Consider the following 17,442-nt stretch of genomic DNA (forward strand, 5'->3'; position numbering starts at 1 on the left):
CTTAAAATTGGATTTTAAACAAAGCAAAAGAATTTTCATAATTTTATCAATTGCATATAAATTTATCACAATGTGAAAAATATGCTAGCCACAGCTATCTTTTCTAAAAATGGTAAATGAAATAAAAATAAAAACTAGGAATTCATTATCAATACTCACAGTGATGCCAGTTGAATATTGTCCGCTACCAGAATTTTGCTCTTCTTGCAAATCTTTCAGCATTTGCAGTAATTCTGTTTTATTCGCGTTCTGGTCATATTCTTTTCCTAAGATACGCAAAATCAACTATGTCCTTCAATTTTAGGTCATCAACACTCCTTGTCGACATTTTTTGTTCTTCGAGGTGTTTTCTTGCCCAAACTGCAAATATCAGCTACCTAAAATGATGCAAGATAAAAACATACGTTCCCTTAATTATAAATGTCAGTCAAATTTTTTCTTTTACAAACTGATAGAAAATATTTATTCTCGTAGAAAATTCAACAAAACAAACAAACTATATAGTCTGCTTGGTAAGATTTTATAGAAACGGTTTTATTGGAAAGAGCTCATTTGGAGGAAACAAATAGCATACGCTTTGACAGCAATGATAAAAATAATTGAGTCCTCTTTAAGAATTGCGAGAATTCAATGAATAATATCATATGAATAAAATACTTCAACATTTTATAGATGAGTCATTTCCATAATCTTAATTTGCAACAAGATGCTCAAGATTTTAGGCTCTTGTTAAAGAAAAAAACCCACTATTATAGCGATCTTTAAAAAATAGATTCAAATTTATAGATGAATCAAAAATATATCATAAGAGATTATCAACAAAGTTAGAAAATCAACCACGACAATGGATCATGAAATTACAATTAATATATGCTGCACATATCTTTAAAGATGCTGCACATTTTTTCATATAGCTTATTTTCATCAAACATTATGTATCGTGCTTAGTCAAAACATGAAATTTCCATGAAAGGAATATTTGCAAGAATAGGAAAATAAAAACAGCTAGAAATATGTAGTTAAAAGACACCTTTCGTCTTTTGACCAAGCGTTACGAAGAGCACGCGAGTGCATGGTGTTGGTAATTTTTTGATATTTGCAGTCATTATCGTAATTTATAAAAAATTTAATCGACCCGTTTATTTAGATGTAGTCTTTTTATAGTCGACCGTATAGTGAAATTGCATCATATTATTTATTTGCACAATCCACAGGCACAATCTCATGCAAGCAGGTTTGTTATATTTAGCAACAATGATCTAATTACATGTTTGTAGATGTAGATCGTCCAGGATAGTATAGTCCTGAGAAGGACTGTTTTTGTTGTTGACTGACGTTTCGACAACCTTAGAGGTAGTCATCAAAAACAGTCCTTCTCAGGACTATACTAACCTGGACGATCTACATCTACAAACATGTAACGATACTCCCGGGTTCAAATAATTTACTTTATAATGATCTAATTATAATTCTCCAGATAATGGGTTGAAATGTCAGCAAATTTTTAAGTCTCTTAGAGCTCACATAGCAAGTGTTTAGTAAATATGAAAACTTTATTTAAAAAAAAACAAAACTTTATTTTCTATACACGTTAAGATTTTGATGGAGACCGGCTCGAAATAAGAATACTGTAAAGTTTAAACATTAAATTTTTGTTTCAAAAGGATCAAATAAAATAGGATCAAAAAAGGATCAAATTTTTGTTTTAAAAAGGATCACCAAAAGTAATCACCAAAAAACATTAGTTAAAGGTTGAGCACAACTTTTCTGCTCAAATACCATGCACATATCACATTTCCAATAATTTCTATATTTGTAAATTAAGTTGTTAGAATTGTTAAACAAATAAAAATATGACGTTCTATATAATAAATGACATTGAATAAATAAAAATAGGAGTTGTTTTCTTTAACGTTACAAGCCAGGTCTTGACACTGATTCAATTACCGGTTTCTGTGACTTTATCGATGGACAAGATATTTCAAAAGATATTTCATAAACAGTCTAAGCAACGAATATAATTTTGTCCATTCGTTTGTTTATAAGCGGAACTTTACCGGTGCATCATCTAATTCTAGTTATTCTCGCAATCCCTATGACCAGGATATATTGATCGAAAAATGGTGATTTGCCATCCATGAGTATATAATTCGACTTAAACCTTTGCACATTGCATCTGATACAACAAACAAACATTGAATTGCCATGTCTTCTACATGAAAACAAACGACATTAAAAAATTTTAAATATGTTTTAATGATTTAAATCATTTATGAATCAAAAGGTATATTAGTAAACCATTAATGTAAACTGCTCAGCTATATAACTTACTTGTTATGAGGTAAATGAATCACGAACTTACCAACCCACACAAGGCAATGCATTTGAGTGATGGCGAAGTTATTTATTTATTCCACGCATCACGAATATATAGCAATAATTTATGCAACACAATCATTTGTTAAAGCTGCAGACAAAAACGTTTATGGTATTTCATTAGTACGGCATTATAAGCAAACTATAAGCAAAAAAACCTGTCAATTGTCAAAACAATTTTTACTGATAAATTGTGGTAAAGCTAGAGCTTGTCAGATAAAGAATTAAGTAAGTGAAGCGTAAGCTATGATTGTTAAAGGATCGTGTTTATCATAATGATAGCTAAATTGTTGTCTTTGTCTTGTTCTTATCTTGAAGAGGCCCTATTTGAAGCTTTCAACAGCAATTACTAGACTAAAAATCATATACTAAATCAATTAGCATTCTGAATGGATTTTGATGTAGGGCTAGTTTTCATTTCAACAATTTTTCATATTGAAGATTCTTATCAAATTAAACGTTTTTGTGTTGATAGCAACCTTTATATTAATCTTTATGAAACACACAACGCACACCAGGAGATCCTCACTCCCCCACCAGCAACAGGTTTTGGTATGAGTGGAATTTTGACACTTCTCCATTGAAAACCAAGTGAGCGCATCATAATTGTCTAAATATATCACTCCGACTCCGAAGAAGCTGATATCAACTGCAAATAACAACAAGATTTTAGGCTTTATGAAATTATAAGTTTTTACCGACAAGTAATTTACCTCAAAGAAGACATGCCTACCATCACAACACTATTATATATATGGTTAAATTGGATGGAAGACAGCTATAAATAAACTATAATAATACGTGTCAGGTAATTTGTAATGCATTTTGGTAAATACAGTCTTATACTTGCATTTAGTTGTACGATTCGCCAAGTGTGGAATATGTGAATTTCTGTTTAAGTAGAAATTATTGTGAAAGAATATGTCAGCCTTGATAAAAAGAAATCGTTGATAATGAACCTTTAAGTTAAACGTCGAAAACAATATTATTTTACATAAAGACAGAATCAAATTATTCAATTTCTAAAAGAAGAATAATAAGCTAAAATTACGTCCTCATAGTTAAGGTGTAAACGAAGACAATTCTCACTGTAGCTTTTAGGAAAGGACAAATAACTTAATATCCAGCGGTCCAAGCATTAGAAGGAAAGTAAAAAGGACGATCACTAAAACGAGTTGTATCATGAGTTTCAAACAACACAATTTCAGAGAATTTACATTTTACAGACCAAAACAAGGAAGTGAAGGCGAACTTTTGCAAAACAGCAAAAGAAAGTTTCGTTTCATGTCGAATAATGCCATTTATAGTTTTTTTTACCAACCTCTCGCTTGGTTTAAATAGAGTTAATGATAACTGTTGTTATATGTTCCATACCAATAATTTCATCCTTATGACAATTTAGACAGTCAGAAAATGGCAAAAAGAAATATAGACAATTTAAACCTCAATGACATCCTTGAAATATTCAATATTCTGAAACTTGAATACGATGAAAATGACACCCTACCAGTATTCAAGGAAATTCTTAAAAAGAAAATAGAAGAGCAGGGCTTTGACAATGGAGTACATCCGGTAAGGATGCATGACAAAACGTACCATCAGTTATATATGAGCGTACTTTGATAATAAGTTTCCATTTGATGTTTACAATGAGAGTAGTGGCTGCATTTAAAACGAGGTTTTTTACACATATATTGGTTAAGTTACATGCATTTACTAAACTTATTTAATTGGTTTACATGAAAAATTTTTTGAATGACAATAAAGGGTGCATTTCATTCTCTAAACTTTCATGTAGAACATGTATGTAAAAAAGAGAAAATATGAATAATGGATCGGATTTTGGAATCTGTTTAGCCAAAAACCCTACAGTCTACTCTCATAGTTGAAAATTTTGAAAGAAAAAACAAGAAAACAGAATGCTTTTACATTTTTAGGCAATTTTGCAGTAAGAGAAGCAAAGTTGAAAGATATTTCAAAGAGTGAAGCTCTATTAAAATACAACTATGAGGTCATTCAGTGTTTGAAAAATCTTGACGCTGAGGACCGTAATATAATAAAAAGTGCAGTTCTTGACACCAATCAAGAAATGCTGGAATACATGGACGAAGCTAAATGTTTATTGAAACAGAAAGACTTCTACCTTCTGATTGCTGGTAAGATTATCCAAGAAAAGATAAAGTGATTAAACCAAAACGACAGTTTGAATTTTGTATAAAATTCTTTCGTCACTGAAAGAAGGTTTACTGGTTCACTTACAGATTTTATTGGAAAACTTTTCACGGTTAGCCGATTTTCTGCATGAATGAAGACTTTGAAACTTTTGAATATTCTAAGAAAGTATTTTTTATAAAAATTTCCAATACCCCAGTACCTGATGCACGCTCATTTGTGTTACAGAAATTAATTAGCAAAATATATCCATACGTATGTAGATAGACTCGAATATAGAGTTTATTATTATAATCTTTCATAAGATTTTACTGAAGTTTAACGCTTTCTAAAATTGTATTGTCTAAATATTATAGCTGCATGTATCGCTATTAATTTTCATTAAGGTGAAACTAGTTCAGGAAAGAGTACCATATTAAATTTAATTCTCGGTGAAGATGCAGTTCCACATCACACGCTTTGCTCGACTTCAACTATCTGTGAGGTAAAATATGGTGAAGTAAGAACTGTTGTTTTGCACGAAAAGCCCAAGAGTTGCGTTGATAGTCGACCAACGCCTAAAACAATCCAGTTACACGAGAGTTTCTGTAAAAGTTACGCTGAACAAATGGAGTCATATGTTTGTCTGCAAGAAAATGAAAGGAAAATGGGAAAGTACGAAAAAGTGGAGATTTTTTGGCCTCATGACTTTCTCAAGGTGAATTTCTTTTCAATATTCCCTGAAAGGAAACTCAAATATTAGGCATGTGCTAAAGCACTATTCATATATTATAGCAAGGAGTTGTTATTGTGGACAGTCCAGGTCTTGGTGAATCAGAACAAATGGACGAAGTATTAATGAATTATCTTCCAAATGCTTTTGCTTTCATTTACATCCTTGATGTTTCACGAGCTGGTGGTCTACAGAAAGAATCTACTATTAAGGTACTCGGTGGTGTTTTATCACGCGGGGTTTTTAATTTAAGTTAATACGAGGCACAGCAATATTGAAAAAATTCAAAGAAACTTTAAGCAAATGAAAATACACATACCGTAACCAATATAAAATATTCGAGTTGTTGAATATGACATCATATTAGATTGTTTGATCAATAAATCTACTTAATAAATGAAAGCTGTGCTATATATCAAAAATAGCTGATAAAAATGCATTCGTGCGATGTATCATGTATGTGAGTTTGGTATCATGTAATGGTATATTCCATAAAATACCATTTCATTGTCTTTCATTGCACCTGAAATTTAGGAAACAGAACGGATATAAAAAGCCATTAACTATTGTGTTATCTCTCGTAAATTCTCTGGGAAAACTCACATCTAAGTAATTCTATTTTCATATAAATTCCAATAGATGAAAAAAATAGCCGAAAAATTGCTTGACTTCAACGACGGCCTCCATAAAGGCTCAAGTCTTCAAGAATCCACGCTTTTTATTGCCAATAAGTGGGATCAAGTTGGTGAAGACAAGAAAGAGTCCGTAAGAAGCCACATAGCAAAAGTGCTCAGTAAATGCTTGGATAAATCTAACGTAGAAAAGCACATCATTACTATGTCTGCAACAAATTCTTTAAAAGTGCAACAATGTGGTGGTATTACACCAGAGTTTAATATCTTGCTTGACAGCATTGGGCAGTTGATTGTTCGAGCCGTTAACCTTAAATTATACAGCAGTTGGCGGTAGGTTGAATCAGATAGATCAACTTTTATTTTGCACAATGAACATTGAGGATCGTATAATGTCTACATATTGCAAAGTAGCGAATGCGTAAATCTGAGTAAGTTCTTTGTGCTACTTGACATACATAATAAATTATTATCATTATATCATAAAACTATGACCTAAAAATTCTATAGAAAAAATGGATTTATGTGAAAACGATATGCATTCCTATTTTTACAGTTGTCAGCTAGTCAGATCTTATATCAAACATTTTTATCTTCTGCGAATCAATTTTTGCTCTGTTTCTTTCTTTGCTGTCAAATATCATACATACTAACAGAGCATTAATATACGATGCAGTTTTGCAAAATATTTTGTTAATGTGAGCAATTGGTAACTTTTCCTCAACTAACAATTGAAACATGGTAGAACAATTGAAAAAACAGGTAATTAAAAATGATGAATGAAAAACAAAAACCTTTTATCATTAGAGTTGTCAAAATCGATAAACAGAATCAACTTATTTAAAAAACAAGATAGTTATACATATAAAATTTCCCATTTCATTCTAGCAACTGACGTCATTGTAGCATAATTTGTAGATGCCTATTTCAAAATAGTGTACGACTATTTAAAATTGCTAAAAATATATTTACATACTTCTATACCACAGGACTTTAGATATGATCATCTGGCAAGTCATTAGGCTGGCAGATTACTTTAAACATCAAGCTAAAGATTCGATACGAAGATATAGCATTATTGAATCTCGTATTAAGGATATTCAGGATCAAGAGAAGAATGAACGAAAATTACTAGAAATAGATTTGGATCCTGCAACGGAGACTGTATCTAATAAGATGAAAGACTACATTAAAACGGAAGACTTTAAAAACAGTTTCTTGACTTGGAATACCATTGGAGTAGAGAAGCTTCGTGGTAAAAATTGGGAAACAACCAGAGAGAATGTTGAAGAAGCCATTTCTGAGAAATTTTCGCTGTTATTAAGAGACTGGGAAATCAACGAACAAGTATACGAAAAAACTCATTGGATGATCGTCAACAATTACCTCAAAAAGTTTGTAAATCGACTTTAATTGGTTTTCAATCAGTCAAAAAAGTATAATCAATGAATAAAGAGGTGGTCACTAATGTAATAGAAATATGAACTAAGATATGATAATCATTGACATGAGAGCTGTATATAGGGTATAATGAAGGCTATAGAAATTGACGATATATTTTGGCCTTTTTTCATACCCATGTATTTATATGAAAACCATGTAATAAATTTACGTGAGATTATCGAATTTTATCTTTCAGATTCAGTCTTTTAAAAGAGGAGCTTGATAAAATGAGCACTTGTATTGATGACAAGATGGAGGAGAATGAACAAAGTGATTTGTCCCTTTCAACTAAAATTCTTTTCGGGCTTTCTTTTCCCCTCTGGTTACCATTTGCTGCAGCTGGAGTATTGATAAGTGCGCCAATTCTGGCCCCAATTGTAGTTACCAGAAGACTTTCTACCAACAACAACATGAAAGAGTTACTGAATTATGTAAAACGTCGATCGGAAAAGTTCCTGAACGAAAAATTAGCCGAAGAAGTTTTGGAAGAAGCAAAACAACTCACACAGAAAACCAGAAAAAAACTGAATCCTTACTCAAGCCTTATTCCACGCGTAATTGAAGCAGACAAGAAAATGGTGGTCAAGTTACGCAATGAGACACGAAGCAATCAGGAATTGGCAGAAAAATACACTCCAATTCAAAAAGAAGGTGGTGAGTTGAGAAAAAGGATGATCTCCTTAGGCTGGGAACTTTTACCAGCAACAATAAATCGCCGTGATGTAAGATGGGACAATACCTACAGAGCTGAAATCGGTGAGGGAGATTTCTCTCGCGTTTATCGTGGCATGATTAACACGAGCACAGCTGAGCCACATCTTTCAAAAGTTGCTGTGAAAGTTTTCAAACATTTATTCGATGATCTGAATGTAAGATTTTACATAGACGAGGAAGCTCTTTTAAGGTAATAGTCAAGCCGAGTGCGACTAAAAGTTTCAACCTCAAATAATAAAAATGCAGTTTTTATTACTCTAAAAATACATTTCTGTTTATCATTTATGTTATCTTGAAATTTTGATAACGTTTTTGTGATTTCCATTTTTATTTAGCACATTTTTGAATTTTTCATGAAAACTCAGATATATAAAATAATCTTCAATAATTCATTTCATACAATTTATGTAAAAAATTTTTAACAGGTGTTTAAAGCATGAAAATGTTCTTCCTTTTATTGGAGCAGTAAAGGAAGAAATTATAAAGGACGATGGTTCAAAACATTTGATACATGCTTTTGTGTTACCGTTGTGCAAGAAAAATTTCAGGAAAGTGGTGATGGATGACAATGACGTAATTCCAGCAAATTCAAATAATGTCAATGCAGCAATCGAGAAATTTGTGAGCTGGATTAAAGGGATTGCTAATGGATTGCAGTATATACATGAAATGGGTCTTGTACACCGTCATCTTAAACTTGAAAATATTTTGGTTTGTATTTAAATGCCGAAAAATCATAAAATATGTTTCTAAATATGTTAGTCAATCATTTTGTCACTAACAATTACTAATTACTCGACTATTACTCTTAGTAAAGAATTTTTAGTTTGAGGAACGAAGATTAAATTACAAAGTTTGTTTAAGGATCTCACATGCGAATATAGTTGGTCACATAACAATCATCATTTTATTTCAATATATTTTGAATGGCATTAGTTTTGAAATTTTCAAAATCAACTTTTTGGATAATCTTTTAATAAACGGTTACAACAAATTGATATTTGAAAAAATTGCAGTTGGTTGACATTATTTTTCAACTTTTTTTAGAAATATGCTTGTATAGTTTCCTTATAAATCGACTTTCGGAATTGTGATAGCATGTATATTAAAATGATAGAAATTCATATTTTGATGAGCATATATACCATAGCTTTTATTTGTTTGTACCGTCTTCCATCTCTCTGAAAGGCTTGTTATTTTAATTTACTATATTGTTCATTTAGCAATCACGGAATTTTTATTGTTTCAAAGATATGATTTAATCTCAATTATCATGCACCACTTTCTACAGATCAACGAAAACGGTGAACCAGCGATATCAGACATTGGAATTTCAGGACAATTTTACGTAACCGAGAGAAGTATGATCTACCTTGCTCCAGAAGTTTTGAAGAGCTTTGATAACATGAAGAAAGAAGCAGATATCTATAGTTTTTCAATCTTACTTTGGGAAATGTGGCATGGTGTTAAAGTCTTCGAAGAGCTTACACCTATTATAAAAGATGATTTCAAATCAAAGATCATCAACGGTTATCGACCAAAACTAGATAAGGTCATGAACTATCCACATATAAAGAGCATGATTGAGACGTGTTGGCACCATAATCCTCATCAAAGACCAATCATTCAACAATGTTTGAAGAGACTCCAAGAGAAGACCTTTATGTCAACAAATTTATAGTTTTCCTTTTATGTAGATTTCATAATGAATGAATTTCTTTCATATCAGTGATAATTTCAGTCTCTTTTCTATTGAATGCCTCTAAAATTTAATGACTGGTTGAAGACGGAAGTTTAAGAGAATTCAAGAGCCATTTGGTGCACAAAAGCAAGATGGAGTACTTAAGAAATGTTTTCAATTCTAATATGGTATAGCAAATACAATCTTGCTTTCTAACTGGAAATTGTCAATCTTATTCCTAACCTTACGTCAACAATTGGGTTCTTGTGGAACTTACTTTTCAAGTTATTTTAAGAATTTTGCTTGCTTCTAATGCACAAGTACACAAGAATTAATGATTAAACACAGCTAAACGTAGTTAAGTGAATCAAAGAAAGTGGCACAGAAAATGAAAATAGAAAAAAGAATGTTCTAAGCGACATTGTAATAGTGTTTCTGTGCAGATGATACACTGATAGCGTCGCAGCGATTATACAACACTAATCTTTGTAAGTATTCAACTGGTTATGAGAAGAAGCAGGACATATATACAAATTTCTTCATTTAATATTTTTATTTTTGCTTTCGTTCCTTTGGCAAAATCTTATTCTCTTCAGTTATGAAAACTGTAAACATCTAAACATTTTTGAAAATCTTTCGATTCAAACATTAGTTTCGATTGCAACATCGCATTTCTATAATAGCTATGTTTTGTTGAAAATATTTGATTGTTTGACAAGTGCCTATAGAATGAAAAAACAAAAAGAAGCTCGAGTTTGTTTTGTTTACAAAACGTTTGTCATTCCGATAGGTTTTCACGCGCCAACGCGATCTTATCAGCTCACGCACATTCTATGACAAAACTTTATTTAATAATCTCCACAAACAAGCAGGAACAAAGAATATTCGTTCACAAATTGAATCCAATCATTCTATGATTAGATAAAGTTGAATGTATATAATAAATGCACAACCTACTAAGAAAATCTCATGAACTTTGCTCAAAGAAAAGTTAAGAATTTTTATGCAATTCATGCTGTCTTTAAAATCAATACGCACACTTAAATCTTCAATTTTCAGGCATCAACATTTGTCAGGCATAACAACTAATATTGAAGATTATTGTTAAATGCTGACGTACTTTAAGTGAATTACTGTAGAAGAATTCTTCGCATAAGTGCATTATTTATTTCATCCGCTGCATAGAATGTTTTCAAAGAACTCAACGGTGCATATATCCTTCATATCAAAGTATGATAACGTTGAGCAACTGACTCTGCTTTTATATTAGTTGGTCAAATATGTCCTCGCTGTTGTTGGTGTGTTAACTTTTTCCGAAGCAGGTTAGTTGAAAAATGTTGAACATTGATTGTATAAGCAAACATAAGCAAACTTATATTTGGCCTTCAAACATTCTTTTATTAGATTAAAACAATTTCCTTGTAATATCTTAGTTGCCAAATCCTTCTTCCTTAATTTAAGTAACCATCAAAATTTTCATTGCATTGTAAAATTTATATATTTAAGATAATGATTTTATCATCGCTTCAGTTAAGTTTTTTTCTTTAAATTAACGCAGCACATATAGATTTATGATTTGACAGCATCTTTAAAGACGACTGGTGTTTTGACAAGCTCAATATAATAACTTAATGTTGCTGACATTTATTTCGCTTATTTTTAATGAGACATCCAAAGGCTACTGCCAAGAACATGTATCAGTAAACAACAAGCCTAAAAAATGAAGTCATTGTTGAAGAGAAAGTGACGTTTGCTTATATTGACATAACTTTGATCAATTAATTAATGATCAAATACTTAGAATGCTACAAGTTTCCTCAATTCATTATGGAAACCTGTGAAAGTTTCCGTGCTTACATGCAACATGTTTACATAGATACACAGATGAAAGCCAACTAGTAAATATCATTGATTCCTAACTTCCTCGTTCATGTATGCATGCTGAGATTGGCTGCATGCAAATTAAAAAACATACAAACACATAGCTCATCCATTAAACTCTATGCATTAAACTCTGTATATATGGGTTATTTTTGTAGCAGTCACTTTGATTGAAACTGGGAATCTCATTAAACTATGTTCAAAGCAAGTCATATCTGTACCTATCATCAAACGAAAATTACCTAGCACAAAGAAAAAATCCATTAAAATATTACTATTGTTCACGACACGTAATGTAATTTTTTATATTAAAAGTATTACACAAAACAAAGTATTACATAAAACAAAGTAAACTTTTACAAAAGCCATTAAACTAAAATACATGGTGGAACACTATATGAAGCAAATAATTGAAGCCAAATCTTAAACCCAGACACGCGAAATTACACCCAGACACGCGTGTGTAGTGTTTCGAGATTTTCTCGCGGAGTGAATATTGATTGAACTACATGCGCGTGTCTGGGTATAATCATGCGTGTCTGGGTGTAAGATTTGGCTTCAACAAATTATCACGATTTTCTATTACAGATAGCGTTCCATGTATTTTAGTTCAATGACAAAAACATGCAAAGATTGTACCATCACCAATTCTACATTTTGACCATTAATTTTTAAAACAAAACAATTATAGATAAAAGAAATTTGCAAAATGCCACGAAAGAGCGTTGACAGTCTACAACTTCACGAGATCCTAGAGATAGTTCGCATTTTGAACATTAAATACGACGACGAGACTGCGTCTCTAAGCAGTTTGAAGTCAATACTAAAAGAGAGAATTCGTGATCAAACTTCCAGAAGTGGAATATACGCGAATGGAATTTCGGTACAAACAATGAATATTAGAATTGTGTGATGGCTTAAGTTTATGAAGAAAGCATTTACATTAATTAGGGTGCTGAAGTTGTGGAGAAAGCAAAGTCAAGAGACAACCGAAATAGAGCTGCTTTGTTACACTACAACGAAAAAATCAATGAGTGTTTACACCGTCTTGGGGATGTAGATTTTCCAATATTAAACGACCTTCTTAATATCAAAGTTGATGTTCGACAGTACATTAACGACATTCAAAAATCATTGGAAAAAAAGAAATATTATCTTCTAATTGCAGGTAAAAAACCTCAGCAGACTATGCGATAAAAATTGAATAATTTGAATAATTTGTTAATTTGAATCTGGGTTGAGCTCATCAAACTCAGCGCATTCTAAACTTTTAATTTATATATGGAATGACATATGTACTATGGTTAAATTCCATTTCATAATATTCACAAGAAATCTTTCCTTACTTTACTTTTACAAAGAAGCCCCACCTGAAGTTTTTAGTAAAACTACACGTGCAATATCATGTGTTTTGATTCTTTCGTGAAGGTGAAACAAGTGCTGGAAAAAGCACTATACTAAATTTGATTCTTGGTGAAGATGCAGTGCCGCATCATACTCTTCATTCGACTTCAACAATATGCGAGGTTAAATTTGGCAAAGACAAAGAAATGATTGTACACTATAAATATGAAAACGTACAAAAAAGACGACGTGCTCCCAAAGTCGTTAGTCTGGAAAGAAATGAAGAATCTGAGCAGAGTTATGCTGAGCGAATCGGTTCATATGTTAACCCCGAGAACACGAGGGAAACACGAGAAATTGAAAGAGTAGAAATATTTTGGCCACATGATTTACTGAAGGTTTACAACTACACATTTTTACTCTTTGATAGGCCAGTGCGTAACGTTAGAATTTTCTTCAATTTCCTTAAGCTTTCATTTGTAATTTGCAGCAAGGAATTGTTATTGTGGACAGTCCAGGTCTTGGTGAATCAGAAAAAATGGACGAAATTTTAATGAACTATCTTCCAAATGCTTTTGCATATATTTATATTCTTGATGTTGCACGAGCTGGTGGTGTGCAAAGAGAATCTACAATGAAGGTACTTCAAAACTTTTGCAGCATTTTTTTGCAACAAAATCTCTACTTTCCATGATTGACTTAAGATTCATTCACAAATAAATGTAAATTGAGGTAGCCAAATTGCTAATGTCTGATGCATTTTATGAACTACAACTAAGCAAATTACTATTTGTTATAAATGTTTTCAATAATGATTTTATTTATACTTGATATTTTCGGCTTCGATATTTTGAACTTAAAGATGCGCCAACAGTTATTGTCTTTTTTCAAGTTTTTAAGCATGAATATTGAAAACATTTCTGAAAAATGTAAATGAAAAATGTCAAAAACACAGAATTTAATTCAACCAATTCAAACACGTGGTAATCATAAGATGTTTATCTCTTCAGATGAAAAAAATGGCCGAGAAACATGAAACGTCTAATGCTGGCCGTCATTGTATTAACCTTCTCGCAGAATGCACACTTTTTGTAGCAAATAAATGGGATCAAGTAGAAAAGAAAGAGCAAGATTCCGTAAGAAAACACCTTGAAAAACAGCTAGCTGAATGCTGGGAAGTTGCCAATACAAAGAAGCACATTCTAACAATATCTGCAAAAAATGCCATTAAAGTGCAAGAATGTGGCGGCATTTCTCCAGAGTTTCAAAGATTACTAGACAGTATTAGGCAACTAATACTACGTGCGATTGACATTCGACTGTACGACAATTGGCAGTAAGTTGGTCACAAGATTCGGTATATCACAAGCTTTTTATCTACAGGCAGCATGGAACAGCTTAAATCAAATAGATTTTTATCTGCAGTAAGGGATTTCCATAAGTGGATATTTCCATGTTCTCCTCCAGAATATTAATAAACTAAGATAAAAGAATGATTTAGTTGTTGCGAGAAAAAATGATTTGTGCTCAGCTATATTCATGATGGCTGAAAAGTAATATTAGCTTTTTTGCCAATCATGCAGTTCATAGTTATAGTTTTAGTTATAGCTTTTTTCTTTGAACTTGATTTTCAGTATCTGATTGTGTTGTTTCAGGAAATTAGATACGATTCTGTCTCAGATTTTCAAGTTGGCAAATTTCTTTAAAGTCCAGGCTAATTTAGTACAAGGAAATAATCGCAAAAGAATAGATTCACTCGAATGTCGAATTAAAAAAATCCAAAGTCAAAATGAGGATGAAAGCGAAAAAATAAGAACGGAGTTACAATCTAAAACAAAACCTTTTTCTGATATGATGAAAGAATACATAAAAATGAGTGAATTTGAAGAAAAATTCTATTCCTGGAACACCGATGATGTGGATCAAATGCTCGAGCACAAATGGAAATTGACAAAAGGAAATATCGATAAATCAATTGCTGAAAAGTTTTTGCAACTTATAAATGAATGGGAAATGAAAGAACAAATTCATGAAAACATCCACTGGGAAACTATTGATCGTTACTTGAAAAGGTTGTTTTGATCGTGATTGATCAAAGTACAGTAATTATGAATAATGAAAGCCTACTTTTATTTTTAATTGATAACCTAAAAACATAACCTAACAAAGTTAAACTTAAATCGTATACGACTGGGATTGGCTTTCCCCTGTGTGTTTGCGACGACTTCATTCACCCAAGCTTTAATCTCAACAAAAATTGAATCTTCTCTTTAGCTTACACGTCTTTAAAGAAGAACTTGACCGTTTGGGAAACGATGGCAATAGCCTGAAGTGGCAAGCTGAAAATTTGACACGCCGAAGCCAGCAATCCCTCCCGACAAAAGTTTTTGTTGGAGCCATGCTGCCCATATGGTTACCCGTTGCTGCTGCGGGTGTTCTTATTGGTGCACCAGTACTGGGTACAGTTGTATTTGCAAAGGAAGTTAATTCCCATAAAGCATTGCGTAAATTTGAAGAAAACCCTTATCAATATTTGCGACATCGCTCGAAAAAATTTTTGGAGGAAAAAAAAGCCCAACCAATTCTTGAAGAGGCGCAAGCACTAATAAATAAAACTGAAGAGATTGTGTCGATTTATTCAAATCTCATTCCACATGTAGTAGAAGGTGATAAGAAAATGGTGAAGAAGTTGAGTGATGATTCACGTAGTAATCAGGAGATGGAACATCATTATGCTCCTATTCAGGAAAAGAGCGAAGAACTGAGAGATAAGATAACACCGTTGGGACTGAAGTTGTTTCCATCGACAATAGACAAACGTGATTTAACATGGGAACCTAAACTTCTGTCTCATATTGGAGAAGGAGAGTTTGCTCAAGTTTATCGCGGAAAAAAAAATTGTGAAGCGGTCTGAATCGTCCATACCATTACTAGAAAACATTGCCTTGAAAGTTTTCAAAAATCCATTTGACCAAATGAATGGAAGATTTTATTTGAATGAGCAACTTGATGTAAGGTAATTGTATTTTATGCTTGTCTTTTAAATTTCATTCAACTTTCATTGAATTGGTTAACTTTCTTGGGGAATTTTATTTGCTTCCCCATCCTAAGGTTTTTCAGATACATTGCGTTGTATTTTAGGAATTCATTGTCAAATTTACCCTAACAAGTAGGTTATCTACCAAAATCAATAATTTCGTAACTACCTGTCCAAGAGCATCTGCGAGTAAATGTTTCAATTTACATTTCCTTGACCACTTTAGAGTGAATCATTTTTCTATTTTAATTCTAGCAAACATTGTAATTTCAAATAATTTCAATGCAAACATGTACAATAGCATTGCAAAAATTAAACTATCAACTGTTTTGAAATCATGGCAGTGGTAGATATAGTTTGTTCTTAATTGCACACAAAATTATAGTATTGCCCTTACTAATCTATCAAAATTACGTATACTTAGACATTTGAAACATGACAACGTTCTTCAACTTATTGGAGTGATGAAGCAAGATGACCCACAGAAGTATATTTTCATAATGCCACTTTGCAAGAAAAGCCTTCGGAGAGTCATTTTTGACAATCCAAAAAATGTCCCAGCTCAATCCCACAACACAAAATTGGCAACATTGAATTATAAGAGATGGGCAAAAGAAATTGCAAACGGGCTAAACTACGTCCATGAGAGGGGTCTCGTACATCGACATCTTAAATTGGAAAATGTTCTGGTTCGTATGCTTTTCATTTTACATATCAAGAAATTAGCAACAACACTTTGAGTAAAGAATGCCAGAAGCAGTTGACAAGTCAATGATGGGGATGATATTACATAATGTCAATGTTACACATGTTGGGCAATAATTCTTTTTTTAAAGAACTAAATAATTGAGACTGTAGCATATATTGCAGCGTTTACGAATGATTCAATTAATCACTTGGCTTTTTTAAATTGCTTTCCTTGAGGTCTTGAATGGTTTTGTTATAAATAAATACATAAATTTTAGTAGAATTATTATCTAATTTTAACGACCCTATGATAACACATTGAAACCAGCTAAAATAAACCAAACGTAATTATCCATGAGAGAAGTACCTTTTTGTTTAGAACGAACGAATAACAGCATTAAAAATTTTAACAATAACAGTATTCCCACCATCAATGCTAAGATAACTAATAAAGTTAAACAACAAATTACAGATCTACGAAAACTTTCAGAAATTTATCATTTAATCCAGTGAAGGAATAAAGTATAATGATTGAATATAATTACAATTGAATAAATAAATTCAGAGTTGCTGGACCTTTTTCAAGACATATTCTCTCTGTGATTTTTCCACAAATGGCAAATGTAAGAAGTGCTGCTGTCACAAATAGTGTTGCAATAAAAATACTTAAAAAACTAAGGAAACTGTGTTTTGAATTATCAAAATGTAGCTGTGGAATATAGCAATTTTTGTTTCAAAATTTAGATAAAAAAAACTTAACACT

General features: G+C 32.0%; 2 protein-coding genes and 1 long non-coding RNA gene across 5 annotated transcripts in view; 2 read left to right on the forward strand and 1 right to left on the reverse strand.

Annotated features, from left to right (window-relative positions):
• Positions 1-180: 180 nt before the first annotated feature.
• On the reverse strand, positions 181-2,453 carry LOC124433916. The gene is made up of 2 exons (XR_006944643.1): positions 2,332-2,453; positions 181-377 (listed from the first exon to the last, which is right to left on the reverse strand). It is a non-coding gene; the product is annotated as an uncharacterized LOC124433916 (long non-coding RNA).
• A 439-nt stretch (positions 2,454-2,892) lies between these two features.
• LOC124433908 (dual serine/threonine and tyrosine protein kinase-like) overlaps positions 2,893-17,442 on the forward strand; it is a 47,052-nt gene continuing 32,502 nt past the window's right edge. Inside the window, exons 1-10 of one of the 2 annotated variants that reach the window (XM_046983761.1) lie at positions 2,904-3,184; positions 3,779-3,948; positions 4,314-4,532; positions 4,935-5,245; positions 5,323-5,472; positions 5,900-6,225; positions 6,882-7,286; positions 7,532-8,239; positions 8,475-8,760; positions 9,341-9,784. In XM_046983761.1, the coding sequence (XP_046839717.1) occupies positions 4,466-4,532; positions 4,935-5,245; positions 5,323-5,472; positions 5,900-6,225; positions 6,882-7,286; positions 7,532-8,239; positions 8,475-8,760; positions 9,341-9,730 (2,643 nt within the window). In that variant the 5' untranslated portion in view covers positions 2,904-3,184; positions 3,779-3,948; positions 4,314-4,465 and the 3' untranslated portion in view covers positions 9,731-9,784. Of the gene's footprint in view, positions 3,185-3,778; positions 3,949-4,313; positions 4,533-4,934; positions 5,246-5,322; positions 5,473-5,899; positions 6,226-6,881; positions 7,287-7,531; positions 8,240-8,474; positions 8,761-9,340; positions 9,785-17,442 lie in introns of those variants that run through there. The other variant, XM_046983762.1, reaches the window with a different exon arrangement.
• Positions 10,929-17,442, forward strand: part of LOC124433902 — a 47,301-nt gene continuing 40,787 nt past the window's right edge. Inside the window, exons 1-6 of one of the 2 annotated variants that reach the window (XM_046983750.1) lie at positions 11,777-11,901; positions 12,303-12,494; positions 12,563-12,779; positions 13,040-13,353; positions 13,446-13,595; positions 13,966-14,291. In XM_046983750.1, the coding sequence (XP_046839706.1) occupies positions 12,321-12,494; positions 12,563-12,779; positions 13,040-13,353; positions 13,446-13,595; positions 13,966-14,291 (1,181 nt within the window). In that variant the 5' untranslated portion in view covers positions 11,777-11,901; positions 12,303-12,320. Of the gene's footprint in view, positions 11,053-11,776; positions 11,902-12,302; positions 12,495-12,562; positions 12,780-13,039; positions 13,354-13,445; positions 13,596-13,965; positions 14,292-17,442 lie in introns of those variants that run through there. The other variant, XM_046983752.1, reaches the window with a different exon arrangement.

Source organism: Xenia sp. Carnegie-2017, unplaced genomic scaffold (genome assembly GCF_021976095.1).
Source record: "Xenia sp. Carnegie-2017 unplaced genomic scaffold, XeniaSp_v1 HiC_scaffold_14, whole genome shotgun sequence".
NCBI classification, from domain to species: Eukaryota; Metazoa; Cnidaria; class Anthozoa; order Malacalcyonacea; family Xeniidae; genus Xenia; species Xenia sp. Carnegie-2017.